Source organism: Sapajus apella, unplaced genomic scaffold (genome assembly GCF_009761245.1).
Source record: "Sapajus apella isolate SASKATOON/1434 unplaced genomic scaffold, GSC_monkey_1.0 scaffold91, whole genome shotgun sequence".
Classification (NCBI taxonomy): Eukaryota; Metazoa; Chordata; class Mammalia; order Primates; family Cebidae; genus Sapajus; species Sapajus apella.
The window spans coordinates 7,582,238-7,599,702 of NW_022437031.1; the positions used below are offsets into that span (position 1 = coordinate 7,582,238).

Here is a 17,465-nt window from a genome sequence, read left to right on the forward strand (position 1 = left end):
AGAAAGAAAGAAAGAAAGAAAGAAAGAAAGAAAGAAAGAAAGAAAGAGAGAGAATGAAGGAGAGGAAGAAAGAGGAAGAGGAAGAGGGAGAGATAACGGGAGTGTTGCTTTATTGCCCGGGCTAGAATGCAGTCTAAAAATGGGTATGCCTATAATTGTGCTTAATAATGGAGACATGAAAAAAAATGAGGGAATAAAATAACAAACAAGCAGCCAACCAATATTTCATTTAAATCTGTAAGTAGGTGTGATGTCATACTGATAAGAGTGTGTATTTTGTGTATTTAAAGTGGAGAGTTCTATAAATGTTTATTAAGTTTACTTGTTCCAGATCTGAGTTCAAGTCCTGGATATCGTTGTTAATTTTCTGTCTCATTGATCTGTCTAATATTGATGCTGAAGTCTCCCACTATTATTGTGTGGGAGTCTAAGTCTCTTTATAAGTTTTATATATCTGGGTGTTCCTGTATTGGGTGTGTATATATTTAGGATCTTTAGCTCTTCTTGTTGCATTGATCCTTTAATCATTATGTAATGTCCTTCTTTGCTTCTTTTGATCATTGTTGCTTTAAAGTCTATTTTATCAGAGGCAAGAATTGCAACTTTGAGACACAGAATGTATCTCAAAATAATAAAAGCTATTTATGACAAACCAACAGCCAATATCATACTGAATGGGGAAAAACTGGAAGCATTCCCTTTGAAATCTGGCACTAGACAAGGATGCCCTCTATCACCACTCCTATTCAATATAGTACTGGAAGTTCTAGCCAGAGCAATCAGCAAGAAAAAGAAATAAAGGGCATTCAAATAGGAAAGGAGGAAGTCAAATTGTCTCTATTTGCACACGACATGATTGTATATCTAGAAGACCCCATCGTCTCAGCCCACAATCTCCTGAAACTGATAAGCAACTTCAGGAAAGTCTCAGGATACAAAATCAATGTGCAAAAATCACAAGCATTCCTATACACCAATAACAGACTTAAAAAGAGACAAATCAAGAACAAACTTCCATTCACAACTGCCACAAAGAGAATAAAATACCTAGGAACACAACTAACAAGGGACTTAAAGGACCTCTTCAAGGAGAACTACAAACCACTGCTCAACGAAATAAGAGAGGACACAAACAGGTGGGAGAAACATTCCATGTTCATGGTTAGGAACAATCAATATCGTGAAAATGGCCATACTGCCCAAAGTAATTTACAGATTCAATGCTATTCCCATCAAGCTACCAATGACCTTCTTCACAGGACTGAAGAAAACACCTTAAACTTCATATGGAACCAAAAGAGAGCCCGCATAGCCAAGTCAATTCTAAGCAAAAAGAACAAAGCGGGAGGCATCACACTACCGGACTTCAAACTATGCTACAAGGCTACAGTAATCAAAACAGCATGGTACTGGTACCAAAACAGAGATATCAACTAATGGAACAGAACAGAGGCCTCGGAGGCAACACAACATATCTACAGCCATCCGATCTTTGACGAACCTGACAAAAACAAGCAATGGGGAAAGGATTCCCTGTTTAATAAATGGTGTTGGGAAAACTGGCTAGCCATGTGCAGAAAGCAGAAACTGAACCCCTTCCTGACACCTTACACTAAAATGAACTCCAGATGGATTAAAGACTTAAACATAAGACCTAACACCATAAAAACCCGAGAAGAAAGTCTAGGCAAAACCATTCAGGACACAGGTGTAGGCAAGGACTTCATGACCAAAACACCAAAAGCATTGACAACAAAAGCCAAAATAGACAAATGGGACCTAATCAAACTCCACAGCTTCTGCACAGCAAAAGAAACAGTCATTAGAGTGAATCGGCAACCAACAGAATGGGAAAAAATTTTTGCAGTTTACCCATCTGACAAATGGCTGATATCCAGAATTTACAAAGAACTAAAACAGATTTACAAGAAAAAAACAAACAAGCCCATTCAAAAGTGGGCAAAGGATATGAACAGACACTTTACAAAAGAAGACACACATGAGGCCAACAAACATATGAAAAAATGCTCATCATCACTGGTCATTAGAGAAATGCAAATCAAAATTACATTGAGATACCATCTCACGCCAGTTACAACGGCGATCATTAAAAAATCTGGAGACAACAGATGCTGGAGAGGATGTGGAGAAATAGGAACACTTTTACACTGTTGGTGGGAGTGTAAATTAGTTCAACCATTGTGGAAGACAGTGTGGTGATTCCTCATAGACCTAGAAATAGAAATTCCATTTGACCCAGCAATCCCATAAATCGTTTTACTGTAAGGACACATGCACACGAATGTTCATTGCAGCACTGTTTACAATAGCAAAGACCTGGAACCAACCCAAATGCCCATCGATGATAGACTGGAAAGGGAAAATGTGGCACATATACACCATGGAATCCTATGCAGCCATCAAAAACGATGAGTTCGTGTCCTTTGTAGGGACATGGATGAACCTGGAAACCATCATTCTCAGCAAACTGACAGAAGAGCAGAAGATCAAACACCGCATGTTCTCACTCATAGGCGGGTGTTGAACAATGAGAACACATGGACACATGGAGGGGAGCGCTACACACTGGGGTCTGTCAGGGGGAAAGAGGGGAGGGACAGTGGGTGGTGGGGAGTTGGGGAGAGATAACATGGGGAGAAATGCCAGATATAGGTGATGGGGAGGAAGGCAGCAAATCACACTGCCACGTGTGTACCTATGCAACAATCTTGCATTCACATGTACCCCAAAACCTAAAATGTAATTAAAAAAAAAAAAAAAAAGACAGTGTAGATACACTACAAAAAAAATTAGCCCTGACCACCTCTGAGTTCCTTTTGGACATTTACTAGAGTGGTTGTACATTACTAGACAAAATAATGTATTTTCCATTTGTTTATTTACATAGTTACCATTGGTTTACAAAAATTTATCTGAGATAAATAATAAAGCATATTTTAGAAAATGAAAAAAAAGAATTAAAATGTTACATTAGAAAACATTCACTTAATGCAAAAGAAAGCGGTAAAGGAGAAAATCGGGAATAAAAAATACATGAGGCGTATGGAAACCAAGAAGTAAAGTGGCAGAAGCAAATTCAACCATAAAAATAATATTAAATGTGACTGCATTAAACAATCCAATAATAGGCAAAGATTATCATATTGAAACAAAGATGATCCAACTACATTCTGTCTACAAGAGAAATGTATTAGGTTCAAAGATAAATAAATAGGTTGATTGTGAAAGGATGGAAAAATTGATCATAAGAATGTTAGAGTAACACTACCAATATAAGACAAGATTAGACTCTAAAACAAAAATTTACTAGGGACAAAGAGGAATATTTTATGATGTTAAAACAGCCAATCCATTGGGAATATACAGCAATTACAAACATATATGCACCTAACAACAGTGACCCAAAAATATCAAGCAAAAATGGATAGAATTGAAGAAATAGATAATTCAACTTTTATTAGTTGGAGACATCAATAGCTCACTTTAAGTAATGAATAGAATAAGTAGGCAGGAAACCATCAAGGATATAGAACACTTGACCAACACTATCAACCTATTAGACCTAATAGCCATAAAACATATCACTAACCCAAGTAGAATGTACATTCTTCTCAAGCACACATGCCTGGCACTTTCTCCAGGATAGCTCACATGCTAGGCCATAACACAAACTTCAAATAAATGTAAAATAATTGAAGTCACAAAGTATGTACTCTGACCACAGTGGGATAAAATTAAAAATCAGCAAGAGAAAACAATTTGGGAAATTCACAAATATGTAACAATTAAACAACAGATTCCTAAATAAATGAGTCAAATAAGAAAACACAATGAAAATTAGAAAATGCTTTGAGATGAATGAAAAAAAAAAAAAAAAACAACATACCAAAATTTATGGGATGCAGTTCTTAAAGGGAAATTTATAGCTGGAAAAGTTTATCTTTTACTTGATCTTAGCCAAAAGGACGAGAAGCGATGAGTTTATCTTTTAAAAAAAAGAAATATCTCAAATCAGTAACCCCAAGGTTTTACCTTAAGAAACTGTAAAAACAAAAGCAAATTGAACTTTAAGCAAGCAGAAGGAATATTTGAGTGGGAATTAATGGAACAGAGGCTAGAAATGCAATAGAAAAAATGAAATCAAAAGTCGGTTCTTGAAAAGAACAACAAAATTGGTAAACTTTGTCTATACTGACTAAGAACAAAAAGAGAGAAGACACAAATAACTAAAATTAGGAGGTAACACTACTGACCTTACAAAAATAAAGAGGATTCTAAGGGAATACTATGAACAACTGTAAACCAACAAATTAGATCACTTAGATGTCATGGATAAATTTCTAGAAAGATAAACTACTAAAACTGACTCCAGAGGAAACACAAAATCTGAATAGACTATAAAAAGTAGTGTAAAATTTATAATCTGAAAACTACAAAACATTGTTGAAAGAAGTTAAAGACCTAAATAAACGGAAAGATATTCCATGTTAATGAATCAGAGGCTTTAATATTCTCCCTAAACTGATCTACAGTTTCAATGCAACCTCTATCAAAATCACAGCTGGCTTTCTTGCAGAAATCAACAAGTTGGTCTTAATGGAAATTCCAGGGACCTAGAAGAGCCAAAACAACCTTTAAAAAGAAGAACAAACAGGGAGGACTAACACCTTTGTATTTCAAAATTTCAAAACTTACTACATAAAGCTTACTATGTAATTATCAAAGCAATGTGGTATTGCCCTAAGGATAGACATAGATGTCAATGGAACGGAATTGAGAATCAACCTTCTCATTTATGGTCAAGTGATTTCCAACAATGGTGCCAAGATAATTCAATGGGGAAAAAAAAAAAAAACAGTCTTCAACAAATACTGGGACAAATGAACAGTCAAATCCAAAACAATGAAGTCGGACCCCTATCTTACACCATACACAAAAATTAACTAATTACAGACTTACATGTAAAAGCTGAAAATACAAAACTCTTAGAACAAAACACTGAGGTAAACCTTCATGACTTTGGATTAGGAAATGGTGTTAGATGTAACAAAATAAAATGAATATCATCAAAATTAAAAATGTATTTCAAAGGGCACTAGCAAGAAATGAAAAGACAAACCACAGAATAGGAGAAAATAATTGCAAATCATGTATTTGATAAGAGTATAGTATAAAAAATATATAAAGAGTTATTACAACTCAATGGTAAAAAGACAAATAGGCTAATTAAAAATGAGCATGAAGCACTTTGGGAGGCCGAGGTGGGCAGATCACTTGAGGTCAGAAGTTCGAGACCAACCTGGACACATGGCAAAACCCTATCTGTACAAAAATACAAAAATTATCTGGGCACAGTGGCGTGTGCCTGTATTCCCACCTACTTGGGAGACAGAGGCAGGAGAATCGCTTAAATCTGGGAGGCAGAGGTTGCAGTGAGCCAAGATTGTGCCACTGAACTCCAGCCTTGGTGACAGAGCAAGGCTCTTGTCTCTAAATAAATAAATTCAAAAATACTTCAATAGATATTTTCCAAACAAGATACACAAATGACCAATAAGCACATGAAAAGATTCTCAACATCATTAGTCATCACGGAAATGCACATCAAAACCACAATGAGGTATCAATTTATACTCACTAGGACGGCTACAATTAAAAAGATATAACAACAAGTGGTGGCAAGGAGAAATTAGAATCCTCATTCGTGGTGGGAATGGAAAATGGTACAGATGCTTTGAAAAACTCCAGCATTCCTCAAATGATGACATATAGAGTTACCATATGACCCAGCAATACCACTCCTAGGTATATCTCATATTTAAAGAAATGAAAACTTATGTCCATGCAAAAATTTGTATATCAATGTTCATACAGCATTATTCATAATAGCCAAAAACTGGAAACAACCCAAATGTCCATCAATGGATGAATGGATTTTTAAAATGTGATATATTTATACAATGGAATATTATTCAGCCATAAAAAGAAATGAAACACTGATACATGCTATGACACAAAGAACCTTGAAAACATTATTTAGGCATTTATAAAAAGGAGCTAGTCAGAAAAGACTGCAGACTATATGATGACATTTATATGAAATATCCAGAATAAGCAAATCTATAGAGACAGAAAGTAAATGGTTGCTTAGTGCTGGTGGCAGGCTATGAGAAGTGACTGCCAAATGGGTAAGGGGTTTCTTTTTAGGGTGATAAAAATGTTCTAAAATTAGATTGCATCAATAGTTGCACAATTCTGAGAATACTCTAAAAACCAATAAATTGTAAATGAGTGAATTGTAAGTTATGTGAATTATGCCTCAATAAGTCTGTTAAAAAACAATACTTTTTGTATAGAAGGCCAGACAGTAAATATTTTAGGCTTTTCTAGCCATATACACTCTCTTTTACATATTTTTATTTATTTTCAACTACAACCCTTTACAAATATAAAAATTATTCTTAGCTCTCAGGCTGTATAAAATCAGGCCAGGGGCCTGATTTGGCCAGTTGGCAATAGTTTACCCACTCCTGCTCTAGGAAAAAGATGTGGCTCCTTGACAAATTACAATTACTCTGTTTTTACCTATCCCTCACTTTCCCCTAACTCATACTCAGAAGGGTAGAGGCAATGTTGATTAAACTGTGCAGTCCATCTATATTCCTTCATCAGCTACTTATTTGGAAATATTCCCATTTATGAGGGTTTAGAGAACAGGGAGCAGATGTATACAACAGAAATCAACAAGTATTCTTTAGAGAGACAGAGTACCATGGTCTGATTCATCACTTAGATGATAAAAGGCAGAAGTGCATCTTCAATTATCTAAACAGACATCCTTTCAAAAGCAAAGAAGATTACAAAAGGGTTACTAGTTTAGAGACTTCTTAGGAAACACAGAGGTGTACATAAGAAAGAACACAGAATAAAAAAGAACAGTAGTTAGAAACAAACAAAATAATGACTGTACTTAAGAGTTTGTGAAAGTTCTTTCACATCAATTTGATCTCCATTCACTGAGATAAAAAATTAAACAAACTCAGGATTACCAAGCAAAATGAAAAACTTTTAGAAATTAAAAAGTACTATATAAAAATAAAATGTTATTTTTTTTAGTAAAGCAAAAGTCCCTATTGAGAATTAAATTACATTTACCTTTGCCTGTTAAATAGAATTTTTGTTTGTTTTGCTCTGGGGCAGGTAGAGTCTTTTCTCACCTTCTTTTAAAATAAAAATACTTCCTAAAAGAGGGTCCCCTTTACTCCTCAGAGACAAGAACTTTGGCTTCTTTATCTCTGTATCCCCAGTACCTAGAAAGGTGTCTGGTGCTCAAATGTTTTTTGAGCTGAACTAAACAATGGAAGGAAAAAGAAGCAAAATAGTTGGCAGAGATCTGGTGAGAGTTTGTTCCAGATCCAAAGAACAATATGAAAGAAGAGATTAATAGGAGGAAGAAAATAAACAGCAAGGGGTTTATATCACTTGGAGAGGACAGAAGCTGACAAGTATGGGAAATTAGGAAGTTTTCTTTGTCCAGGTAAGATAAACCAAGCAGAGAGACCTAGATCTTAAAAATCATACAAAAATGCTACTGGTCTGATTTGGAGATAATTTTCTTAGATTGAAAGAAGAAAGGTACAGCTAAAAGCAAATCAATAATCTGGTGCTTGAGAGACTGTGATCTGGATAGCTTCTAAAACGGATAACATTTAAGAACCTGATAGGGAAATTCAGGCAAATGTAAGGAATTCTGTCTTGTAGAAATTAAGTTAATGAGATATTTAAGGATGTGAGACAAAGAAAGCAAATACAATCGAGAGAAGAGAAACAAGATAAGTAATAATTTCAGATGGCTATCAAAGCTATGGAAATAGATGAGTTCTTCCTTAGAAGATGTGAAAAGAAACAAAAATGGGTCCACACCCATATATAATCACAGGCAGACAATGAAGATAAAGAATATTTAAAAACGTTTTTGGAAAGAGTGGTCCATAGGAAGGGGAATTTTTAAAAACTTATTTATTTTTATTTTTATTTTGAGATGGAGTCTCACTCTGTCACCCAGGCTGGAGTGTAGTGGTATGATCTCAGCTCACTGCAACGTCCATCTCCCTGGTTCAAGCAATTCAGGAAGGGGAATTTTAAAAGAGGAGATACTTAATCTTCTTAAAAGAAGAGGCCACACCAAAAATAACCTTTGCTTACGAAGGAATTAGCCATTACAAACTTTTGAAATCAAGATGCTGCTGGAGTGGAAAAAAGGATTCTCTAAAGAGAATCAAGAACTGCATCAGGGAAGGCAAACATATCAAATAGCACACTGAATTCTTGTCTTTTCTTTGAAGGTTGCACATTACCTGTTCAAAAGTCGTTGGTGCTTTTCTCCCTTGCTCTAGATCAACTGCAACTGCCATAAGTAAACATGTTTTCCGTGCAATCAGAATTACTTTATCAGAAGGACAAAGCTGGGACATCTGATAAGAAGGAACCAGAGCATCAATGAATAGTGAGAATTCTGCCAGGTGAACGCAAACAATCAGAATGAAAATCAGCAACTTCCTGTCTGAATGAGAAAATTCAGCTGGAAAAGCACATGTCACCACATAAATGATATAAACTATAATGCTGATTTATGCTTTTAATTTTATATTTCTTTCCATTGTTTTTAATACCTTCCTAGAGACAAAAAGCTTCATTTCTTCACAGTTTTACTATCTTTTCCAGTGACAAGTAGTATCATTTGCCCTTGTATTTCTATCTAGTGATTTACTTCTTGGTTTATGTTGCAATTTCTAAGTGATTTTTTCCCTGGCAAATAGATTTCCCCCTTTGTATTGAATAGAGCCAAAATTAGTACATAAATTGTCATGGTTGAAAGAGGCATTGTCAGATATTGACAGGCATTAGGCATGACCTCATCATTAACATTGCCTAGTTTTAGGAAAAACTCCCAGCTACTACAATAAAACTCTAGGCCATTTGGATTCTTACATGCCAATCCTACAAATCCCATGACAAATACCAAAACTAAAACCAATTTATTTCACTTAATTAAAATGGCAGTTATGTCTAAACTTGCAAAGATTGTTTCTTAATCTCCTGAAACATTCAGTGATCATAATCATTACTGTTATTAAATTAATAGCATTTTAAGACACCCAGTCTCTTTAGGTCTCAGATTACTCTTATGTGAGATGAAGGAGTTGTGGTAGATAATCTTTATAGTTCTTTCTAGCTCTAAAATTCTTAACATTTAATTGATCTCAACATATCATACTGTTTACTGAATGTGTATGAAGACTATTCTTTAGCCCTTTTTCTTTTATTCCCCTATCAATACTTGGTATTCTTTCTGGCATTTAACCTCTACCTTGGAGGCCAACGACTATTTAAAAATGCTTAGAATTAAGTAACAAACTCACAAATCACTACACACAGAACCTGCTCTAGGAAAGTTATAAAGGAGGCTTAAGCTTCTTATCTCCTTTTTCAGCCCCTGCTGTCCCCAGATACTTATTCTATATTCTTATAAACTTATTCCCATAAGTCTTCATAATATGTTGGTAATTAACAACTACTTAAGAGTATTCCCTTCCTATAGATATTTACATTTTAATATAGGACTTTGGGAGGCTGAAATCCCTTCAAAGGCAAAGAAATAAGTCTTAAATGGTAGAACTTTAGGCTCCCTGATGGGTGTTTCTGATATTTTGGTATAGAGAGATATGCCCCACATTCTTATGTTATACCCTATATAACATAATTTGTGTATATATATATATACACACAAATATATATGTGTGTGTATGTGTGTGTGTATATGTGTGTGTGTGTTTATGCGTGTGTGTATACACACACATACATACACACACACCCTCTCTCTATATAAACAAATTCTTAGGTCATTTCTGCTTATATATATATTAAAAATTCCTAGATTAAGAGACAATCCCAGTCTATATTTAGCCCTTTACTATAGCCATAGTGCTTATAGCCTTGTTGTGGTCCATACATGAGATACTTATTAAAAGAAACTTACCTTATAAGAAAGTATGAAAAACTCTCTCATTATCACTGGATCTTTGTCAGATTGCACAGCCAAGTTCCAAGCTGGAAATTGACATGAAATAATGCAATAATATGAAAATCTACCATTTAGTCTGTACCACTATAATTTCTGCTATTTATACCTTTGATATTAACATACTAGTAAGGGGTTACTCAAGGTGTACAAAATTAACTTTAGGTTTGTAAAGAAACTTTTTCCAGGTAAATTTAGAGACTCTTATCAATTCTAATCTTCAATACTAGACCAATGACCAAGAGAGGTACTGGTGAATTTTTTTTAAATTGAGGACATACAATAAGAATTCTTAGTTGAGGCCAGACTTGGTGTCTCATTCCTATAATCCCAGAACTTTGGGAGACCAAGGCAGGAGGATTGTTTGAGGCCAGGAGTTCAGGACCAGCCTGGGCAACAGAGCATGACTCCATCTATACAAGAAAATTAAGAAACAAAACAAAACTAGCCAGGTGTGGTGGCACACACCTATAGCTCCAGCTTCTCAGGAGACTGAAGTGGGAGGATCGCTAGACACCAGGAATTTGAGGTTACAATGAACTATGATGGCACCACTGCACTCCAGTCTGGGCAGCAAGACTGTCTCAAAAAAAAAAAAACCCTTAGTTGACATGAATCTATCTGAAAAATGAAGATAAACATGGATAGAGCTCACCAACTCGCAGTGGTTAAAGTAAAAATTCAGCAAAGAACAAGGTACACTAGAATCAAGAGTTGAGAAAAATTACTGGAAAGATTCATATCTTCCAAAGAGCAGTAGAAGCCCTCATCAGATAACAGTCAGCATCATGTTCCCCTTGGAAAATCAAAATTAAAATGCAGTAAAAAACATACCTTTTCAAACCTTCAAAAGAGTAAAGTCATCCAACTTGTCTATATTTTAGATGTTTGTTATTTTTCTTTATTTGTTTCTTAGAAGTCAGATTTCTTAGAAGTCAGATTTCTGTATTCATTCCCTTTCTCCTAGGATTAAAGCCCTATTAAACCTCATAAAGCAGGGAAAGGTTCATGTAGAATCAGTCCACTTTGTGGCACTGCTGCTTAATTCCTCATGCTTACTTGTTACTGTAGTAATAGCCTCCACAAGTTTTTTTTGCTCTTTTTTTTTTTTTTTTTTTGAGACGGAGTCTCACTCTGTCGCCCAGGCTGGAGTGCAGTGGCATGATTTCAGCTCACTGCAACCCCTGCCTCCCGGGTTTAAGCAATTCTTCTGCCTCAGCCTCCTGAGTAGCTGGGACTACAGGTGCATGCCACCATGCCTGGTTAATTTTTGTATTTTTAGTAGAGATGGGATTTCACCATATTAGCCAGGCTGGTCTCAAACCCCTGACCTCATGATCCACCCGCCTTGGCCTCCCAAAGTGCTGGGATCACAGGCGTGAACCACTGCGCCTGGCCGCCTCCACAAGTTTTAAAATCATGTTTATTGAAATAGAGCCATTATAAAGTGTATTATACAACTCATAATTGTACAGCTTACTGAATTTTCACAAAGTAGAAATATTCATGCATCTGGCACACAGATCAAGAAAGATCTTGAACACTACCAGAAACCCTGAAGTTCCTACAACTTTCAAGTCCAACACCTTTTCTAGGATAACCACTATCCTGACTTCTAACACCATATATTAGTTTTGCCTGTTTTTAAAATTATAAATAAAATGAACAATGCAATATGTATTCTTCAATGTCTGGCTTCTTTTGCTCAACATTATGTGATTCATCCATATTGTTGTATATAGTTTATTTTTGGTCAATCACATTTAGAAATAAATAAGTATTTCAAACCAAGTTTAGGAGTATAACCTTGGGGACCTGTAGTTACAGTTTGTTCATTAGTTTAATCTTAGACTCATTCCTACAGAAAAGGAAGACAACTAATGTCCATTGAGAATCTACTATGATACCAAGTACATATGCTGTTTCATTTAAAACCCTTAATAACTATATGAAGTATATATAATTATTTCCATTTTATAAGTAATAAAACAGATTAAGCAAGTTACCACTGTACCCAGAGTTACAAATGAAAGATCCAGATTTTGAAATCACATCTGACTGATTCCCCCACCCCACAATGTTTCCCATAGCCACAGAATTTCCTCTTACCCATTTTTCGAAACCACTGAGCTTCATTAGCTCTTGACTCCAAACTGAAGGCTTCTTCACCATAAGGCTGAGAAAGTTTCACAAAGGCTGCATCAAACAGGAAAATTTGATACTGAGAGTTTAATCTTATACTCTAACAAAGTTCTTTAATCCTGCTTTAAGAACAGTCTCACAGGAGTTTGAATTTAGAAAGTTCTTTTTTGTGTATATGTGTGTGGGTGCATACCAAAAGTAATTAAAATGACAAAAAGCATTACCAAGTTCCAAGAAGTTGTTAATTCAAACTCTGGGGAACAAACATGTCTTTGGAGAGATTTATAATTTTAATTAGTGCAATCATTCACCACCTGAGGTGGAAAGATATGATTTACATGTGAGGAAATAAAGAATAGAAACAATTGTTTAAAAGACTGAACTAGAGACTGAGAATTGGAAGAGTATCAATATGCTGGCATAATATTTACTGAGCCAGCAAGCTCAGGACAGAACCAGAACATGCTATCATTATCAGAAAGCATTTATTACATACCCCATGTCCTTCTGAGAAATAAGAATGACATCCAGCAAAGTTTTTCTTTTGAAAAGAAGTGGTTTGGTTTCTAAACCACTTTGCTATGTTTAACACCCTGTTGACAGGCATTTGAGATATAAATTGAAATACTGGAATAAGCAGGATAGAATTTCTAAGATATGAACTTTTTGGTGTGTTTTGGACATAAGGAAAGAGGTACATGGACAGTAAAAATGGGAGATCTGTTAAAAGGGATGCCATGTAAGAAGGCATGTAGTTGGAAAAAGAAATGCGATACAGCTAGGAGATTAGCTTGAATAAAGTGGACAGGGAAAAATTATTAGTAGATAAGGGAGATGGTACAGACTTGGGTGGAGAGCTTCAAAATAAGAGACTATACAATCTGAATTTGATTTCAGAGGGTATGGAAAACCAGCAGGGTTCGGAGTATTTTTATTTGTCTTGATCCTTTTTCACCTGTTCACTTCTTAGATTAGGATCAAGTGGCTACTAGAAAAGAAAGGTGGAGGGACAAAGAGGGAGAGAAAGGAGGAAGGGAGAGAAAGGAAGGAGGGAGGGAAGGGGAAGGACAAAGGGAAGGAAAAAAGAGCAGGAGGACGGGAGGGAAGGAGATGTCCTTAAAACAAATAGGAATTAAAACAGAGCTGAAATCACATTTGGAGATGAATGCTAATGATGACACACTTTTCTCTGCTTGTGAATGAAGAAACCAAAATAGACTCCTGTAGCAAACATTAATAAGAAGCATGAAGCTTAACTCAAACATAAGGTTAAAGTCAGTGTGCCCAGTGTACTCAGAGAATTCAATAGAGAATAGAGGCAAGAAGAAGGACTGAATATAACCAGGGAGCTATTTACCTCTATTCAGGCAAGTCAAAAGTCGATCCATTTCTTTCATTCTAAAAATAAAGAAAAGAATATTTTCCAACTGTTCCAAATCTTTACTACAAAACCTAACTAAAAAGGGACACTATTTGTGCCTGAGAATTGAGCTAAGAAAATGCAAAATTGTTAAGTTTTTTACTCAGGACTTCAATCTATCATTTCAACAATCTTCTTCCTCACTGTAGGGTACAGTTACTCATTCCCAGTGCCCTCATATTTTTTCTCTCTTCTACTTCTTCATATACTCTCAGCAAAAGATTTCAACAACTGACAAGGTTTTATATTGTAGAGTCATAATGCTTGAAAGCAGGTGGTGATCTCTGTGATTTATAAGCTTTTTCTGAAGAGGGGGAACTAGAACCCTATTTCAAATAAAATTGTATAAAAGTCTAATATACAAGAAAAGATTAAAGATAAAAGTTGAGCTGCTGTGGTTGAACAAGGAGTGGGTGGAGGCTTGGAGCTTCACATTCCTGGAAGTCCTTGAGGCAATGCCACGAAATTTCCAGGGTTCTGAGAAATGCAGTTTAAAAAACTACTTATCTTGTATAGACACATCATTTTAAAGATGAGGAAAAGAGTAGACCCAGGTCTCTTGACCCCTCTGCCAAACTTCTTTAATTTAACAAAGAACTTCTGGCTTCTAGTTGTGCATGTAAGGAGCTTGGAAGTTGCCACTCTGTCCTAACAAGTAAAAAGCTGAACACACTGAAAAGTCATTAACTCTTCTTAGACCTATAAGAGAGGCACGGAAAAAGGCTATATTGCTGCCACAAAGATTAGAGAGACAGACAGACAAAGACAGGGAGTCACAGTGTACTAGAGCAGAGATTCAGAAGTGGAAACCACCATGGGAACCAGTGCCAGAGTAGGAAAACCTGAAGCATAACTGACAAATCACTGGAGGCTCAGTGTGGACAAGTCTGAGTTAAAAGACTCAGGAGAACCCAGTCACAGAGGGGCCTCCACAATTTTGTGAGTTTTGCCTCCAGGAGCTTGGTTAGATATTCAGTCAATATTGAAGCAAAATCTCTTTATGTATCTTGCAGGGGGCAGAGAAAACAAAATACTTTAAAACATGCCAGAGTAATCTGTTCTTAACAAGTCTTGCCCCCAAGAGAAACTGCTTAACCACAGCCTGACCTTCTGTGGTCAGAGCCTAACTGATCTGGGAGAAGGGAAATACTCACATTCAGTCTACTCTAGCCATCCTGTCCCACCTAATGGTGGAGAAAAACACCTGAGAAGCACTTGTAACGTTCACAGTCCACTAAAAGACCACGATCTAATTATAGGACTAAAGAATGCTTCCCAGCCAGGTGCAGAGGCTGATACCTGTAATCCTAGCATTCTGGCGGCCAAGGTGGGAGGATTGCTTGAATCCAGGAGTTTGAGACTAGTCTGAGCAACATAGTGAGACCCCATTTCTACAAAAAATTAAAAAATTAGCCAGATATAGTTACACATGCCTGCAGTTCCAGCTACTCTGGAGGCTGAGGTGTGTGGATCACTTGGGCCTGGGGAGGTCAAGGCTGTAGTGAGCCATGATCATGCCACTGCACTCCAGCCTGGGTGACAGAGTGAAACACCATCTCTTAAATAAATAAATAAATAATAAAATAAAATAATGCTTCTCCTCTCCCCACAATTCACCACCGCATTACTAAAGGCCTATTTATAGTAGTTCCTTTTACCTGGCACATGTCCAGCTTTCAAGAAAAAATTAGAAGGCACACTAAAAGGCAGGAAATACAATTTGAAGAGATAGAGCAAGCATTAGAACTTGACATAGCAGGAATGTTGGAATTATCAGACTGGGAATTTCAGATAACTATGATAATTGATCATGATTAGGATAATTACTGAAAGGGCTCTAGTGGATAAAGTAGACAGCAGGCAAGAGCAGATCAGCAAAGTAATCAGTGAGATAGAAATCCTAAGAACCAAAAAGGAATGCTTGTGATCAAAAACACTGTAACAGAAATGAGAAAACCTTTGATGAGCTTATTAGTAGATTGAACAAAGCTGAGGGAAAAAAAAAAATCTGAGCTTGGGGTTATATAAACAGAAACCTCCCAAACTGAAAAGCAAAGAGAACAAAGACTAAAAACAGAACAGAATATCCAAGGACTATGAGACAACTACAAAAGGTGTAACATATGTGTAATGGGAATACCAGAAGAAGAAGAATAGATAATAGAACAGAAGAAATACTTGAAATAATATGACTGAGAATTTCCCCCAAATTAATGTCATCTATATCAAATCACAGGTTCAGGAACCTTGGAACACCAAACAGAACAAATGACAAAAAAACTGACATCTAGGCATTTTATTTTCAAACTAGAGAAAATAAAATATACAGAGAAAATTGTGAAAAAAGCCTGAGAAAAAAAATACCTTAAAGAGGAACAAAGATAAGAATTACATTCCACTTCTGCTCAGAAACCACACAAACAGGAAGAGACTGAAGCAAATTATTTAAATGTTGAGAGAAAACTCCATTAACCCAGAATTCTGTACCTTATGAAATTATACTTCAAAAGTGAAGGAAAAGGAAGGCTCTCAGACACAAGAGTGGAACAAGTTGATGGAACAGAAGGCCCACCCATCATCCTCCCCCACCGCAGGAACACCAGATTTAACCACTATCTACACACAAAAAAAGGACTTTCATAAGAACCAAAAATCAGGTGAGCACTCACAATACCTGGTTTTAACTTCATATTGTTGAAAGAGGAACTGAAGAGGGTAGGAAAGACAGCCTTTAATCACCAATGCCACCTCTTCCCTATCCCCCAGCAGCTGTATGGTCCAGAGAAATCTGTGCACTTGAGAGAGAGACAGAGTGCAGAGATTATCAGAGTTCGCATTTAACTCAGTGCTGCCCTGTCACAGCATGAAGGAAAACTAGGCTAAACACAGCCAACTCCTGCTAACAGAGGGAGCATTTGGACCAGCTATAGCAAATGGGGAATCTCTCATCGCAGTGGTTGGAATCTGAGTTCCAGTAAGCCTAACCATCATGGACTAAAGTGCTCTGGGGCTCTAAACTTGAAAGGCAGTCTAGGCCACAAGCAATGCAAGTCCTGATGCTGAGCTGGGCTCAAAACCAATGGACTTGGGGGTACAACGTACTGAGGCACCAGCTGGGGTAGCTAATGGGGTGCTTGTTCCACCCCTCCCCAACCCTGGGTAGCATAGCTTGTGGCTCCAAAGGAGGCCCCCTTCCTTCTGCTTGAAAAGAAGAGAGGGAAGAGTAAGGAGGACTCTGTCTTGCATCTTGGATATCAGGTCATCCACGATAGGACAGGGCACTGGGCAGAGGCATGAGACCCCCATTCCGGGCTCTAGCTTCTAGAAGACAGTTTGATGTACACCCTGGGAGAGAAGGGAACCCACTGCCTTGAAGGGAAGGACCCAGTCCTGGAAGGATCTATCACCTGTTGACTGAAGAGTCCTTGCACCATGAATAATCAGCAGTGACCCCAAGGAGTATACTGTGGGCCTTGGGTGAGACTCTGAGATGTGCTGACTTCAGGTGAGACCCACCACATTCCCAGCTATGGCAGCTATGGTGAGAGACTCCTTCTGCTTGGGAAAAGCAGAGGGAAAAATAAACAGAACTTTGTCTTACGCCTTAGGTACCAGCTTAGTCACAGTGGGGTAGAACATCAAGTGGGATCTTAGGGGCCCCAATGCCCTGGGCCAGAGGGGAGCCCAGTGCCCTGAAGGGTGAAATAAGGCCTGGCAACATTTACTTCAAGGTGACTGAAGAGCCCTTGGGCTTTAAGTGAACATCAGCAGTAGCCTGGCAGTATTCCACATGGGCCTGTG

The 17,465-nt window shown here is 37.0% G+C and overlaps 1 protein-coding gene across 1 annotated transcript in view; it reads right to left on the reverse strand.

Moving 5' to 3' along the window:
• Positions 1–17,465, reverse strand: part of TEX11 (testis expressed 11) — a 325,387-nt gene that overhangs the window by 64,333 nt on the left and 243,589 nt on the right. The window contains exons 21-24 of the mRNA XM_032255765.1: positions 13,602–13,642; positions 12,212–12,298; positions 10,061–10,131; positions 8,379–8,495 (exon numbers count right to left, since the gene is read on the reverse strand). Coding sequence (XP_032111656.1) covers positions 8,379–8,495; positions 10,061–10,131; positions 12,212–12,298; positions 13,602–13,642 — 316 coding nt within the window. The remainder of the gene's footprint in view (positions 1–8,378; positions 8,496–10,060; positions 10,132–12,211; positions 12,299–13,601; positions 13,643–17,465) is intronic.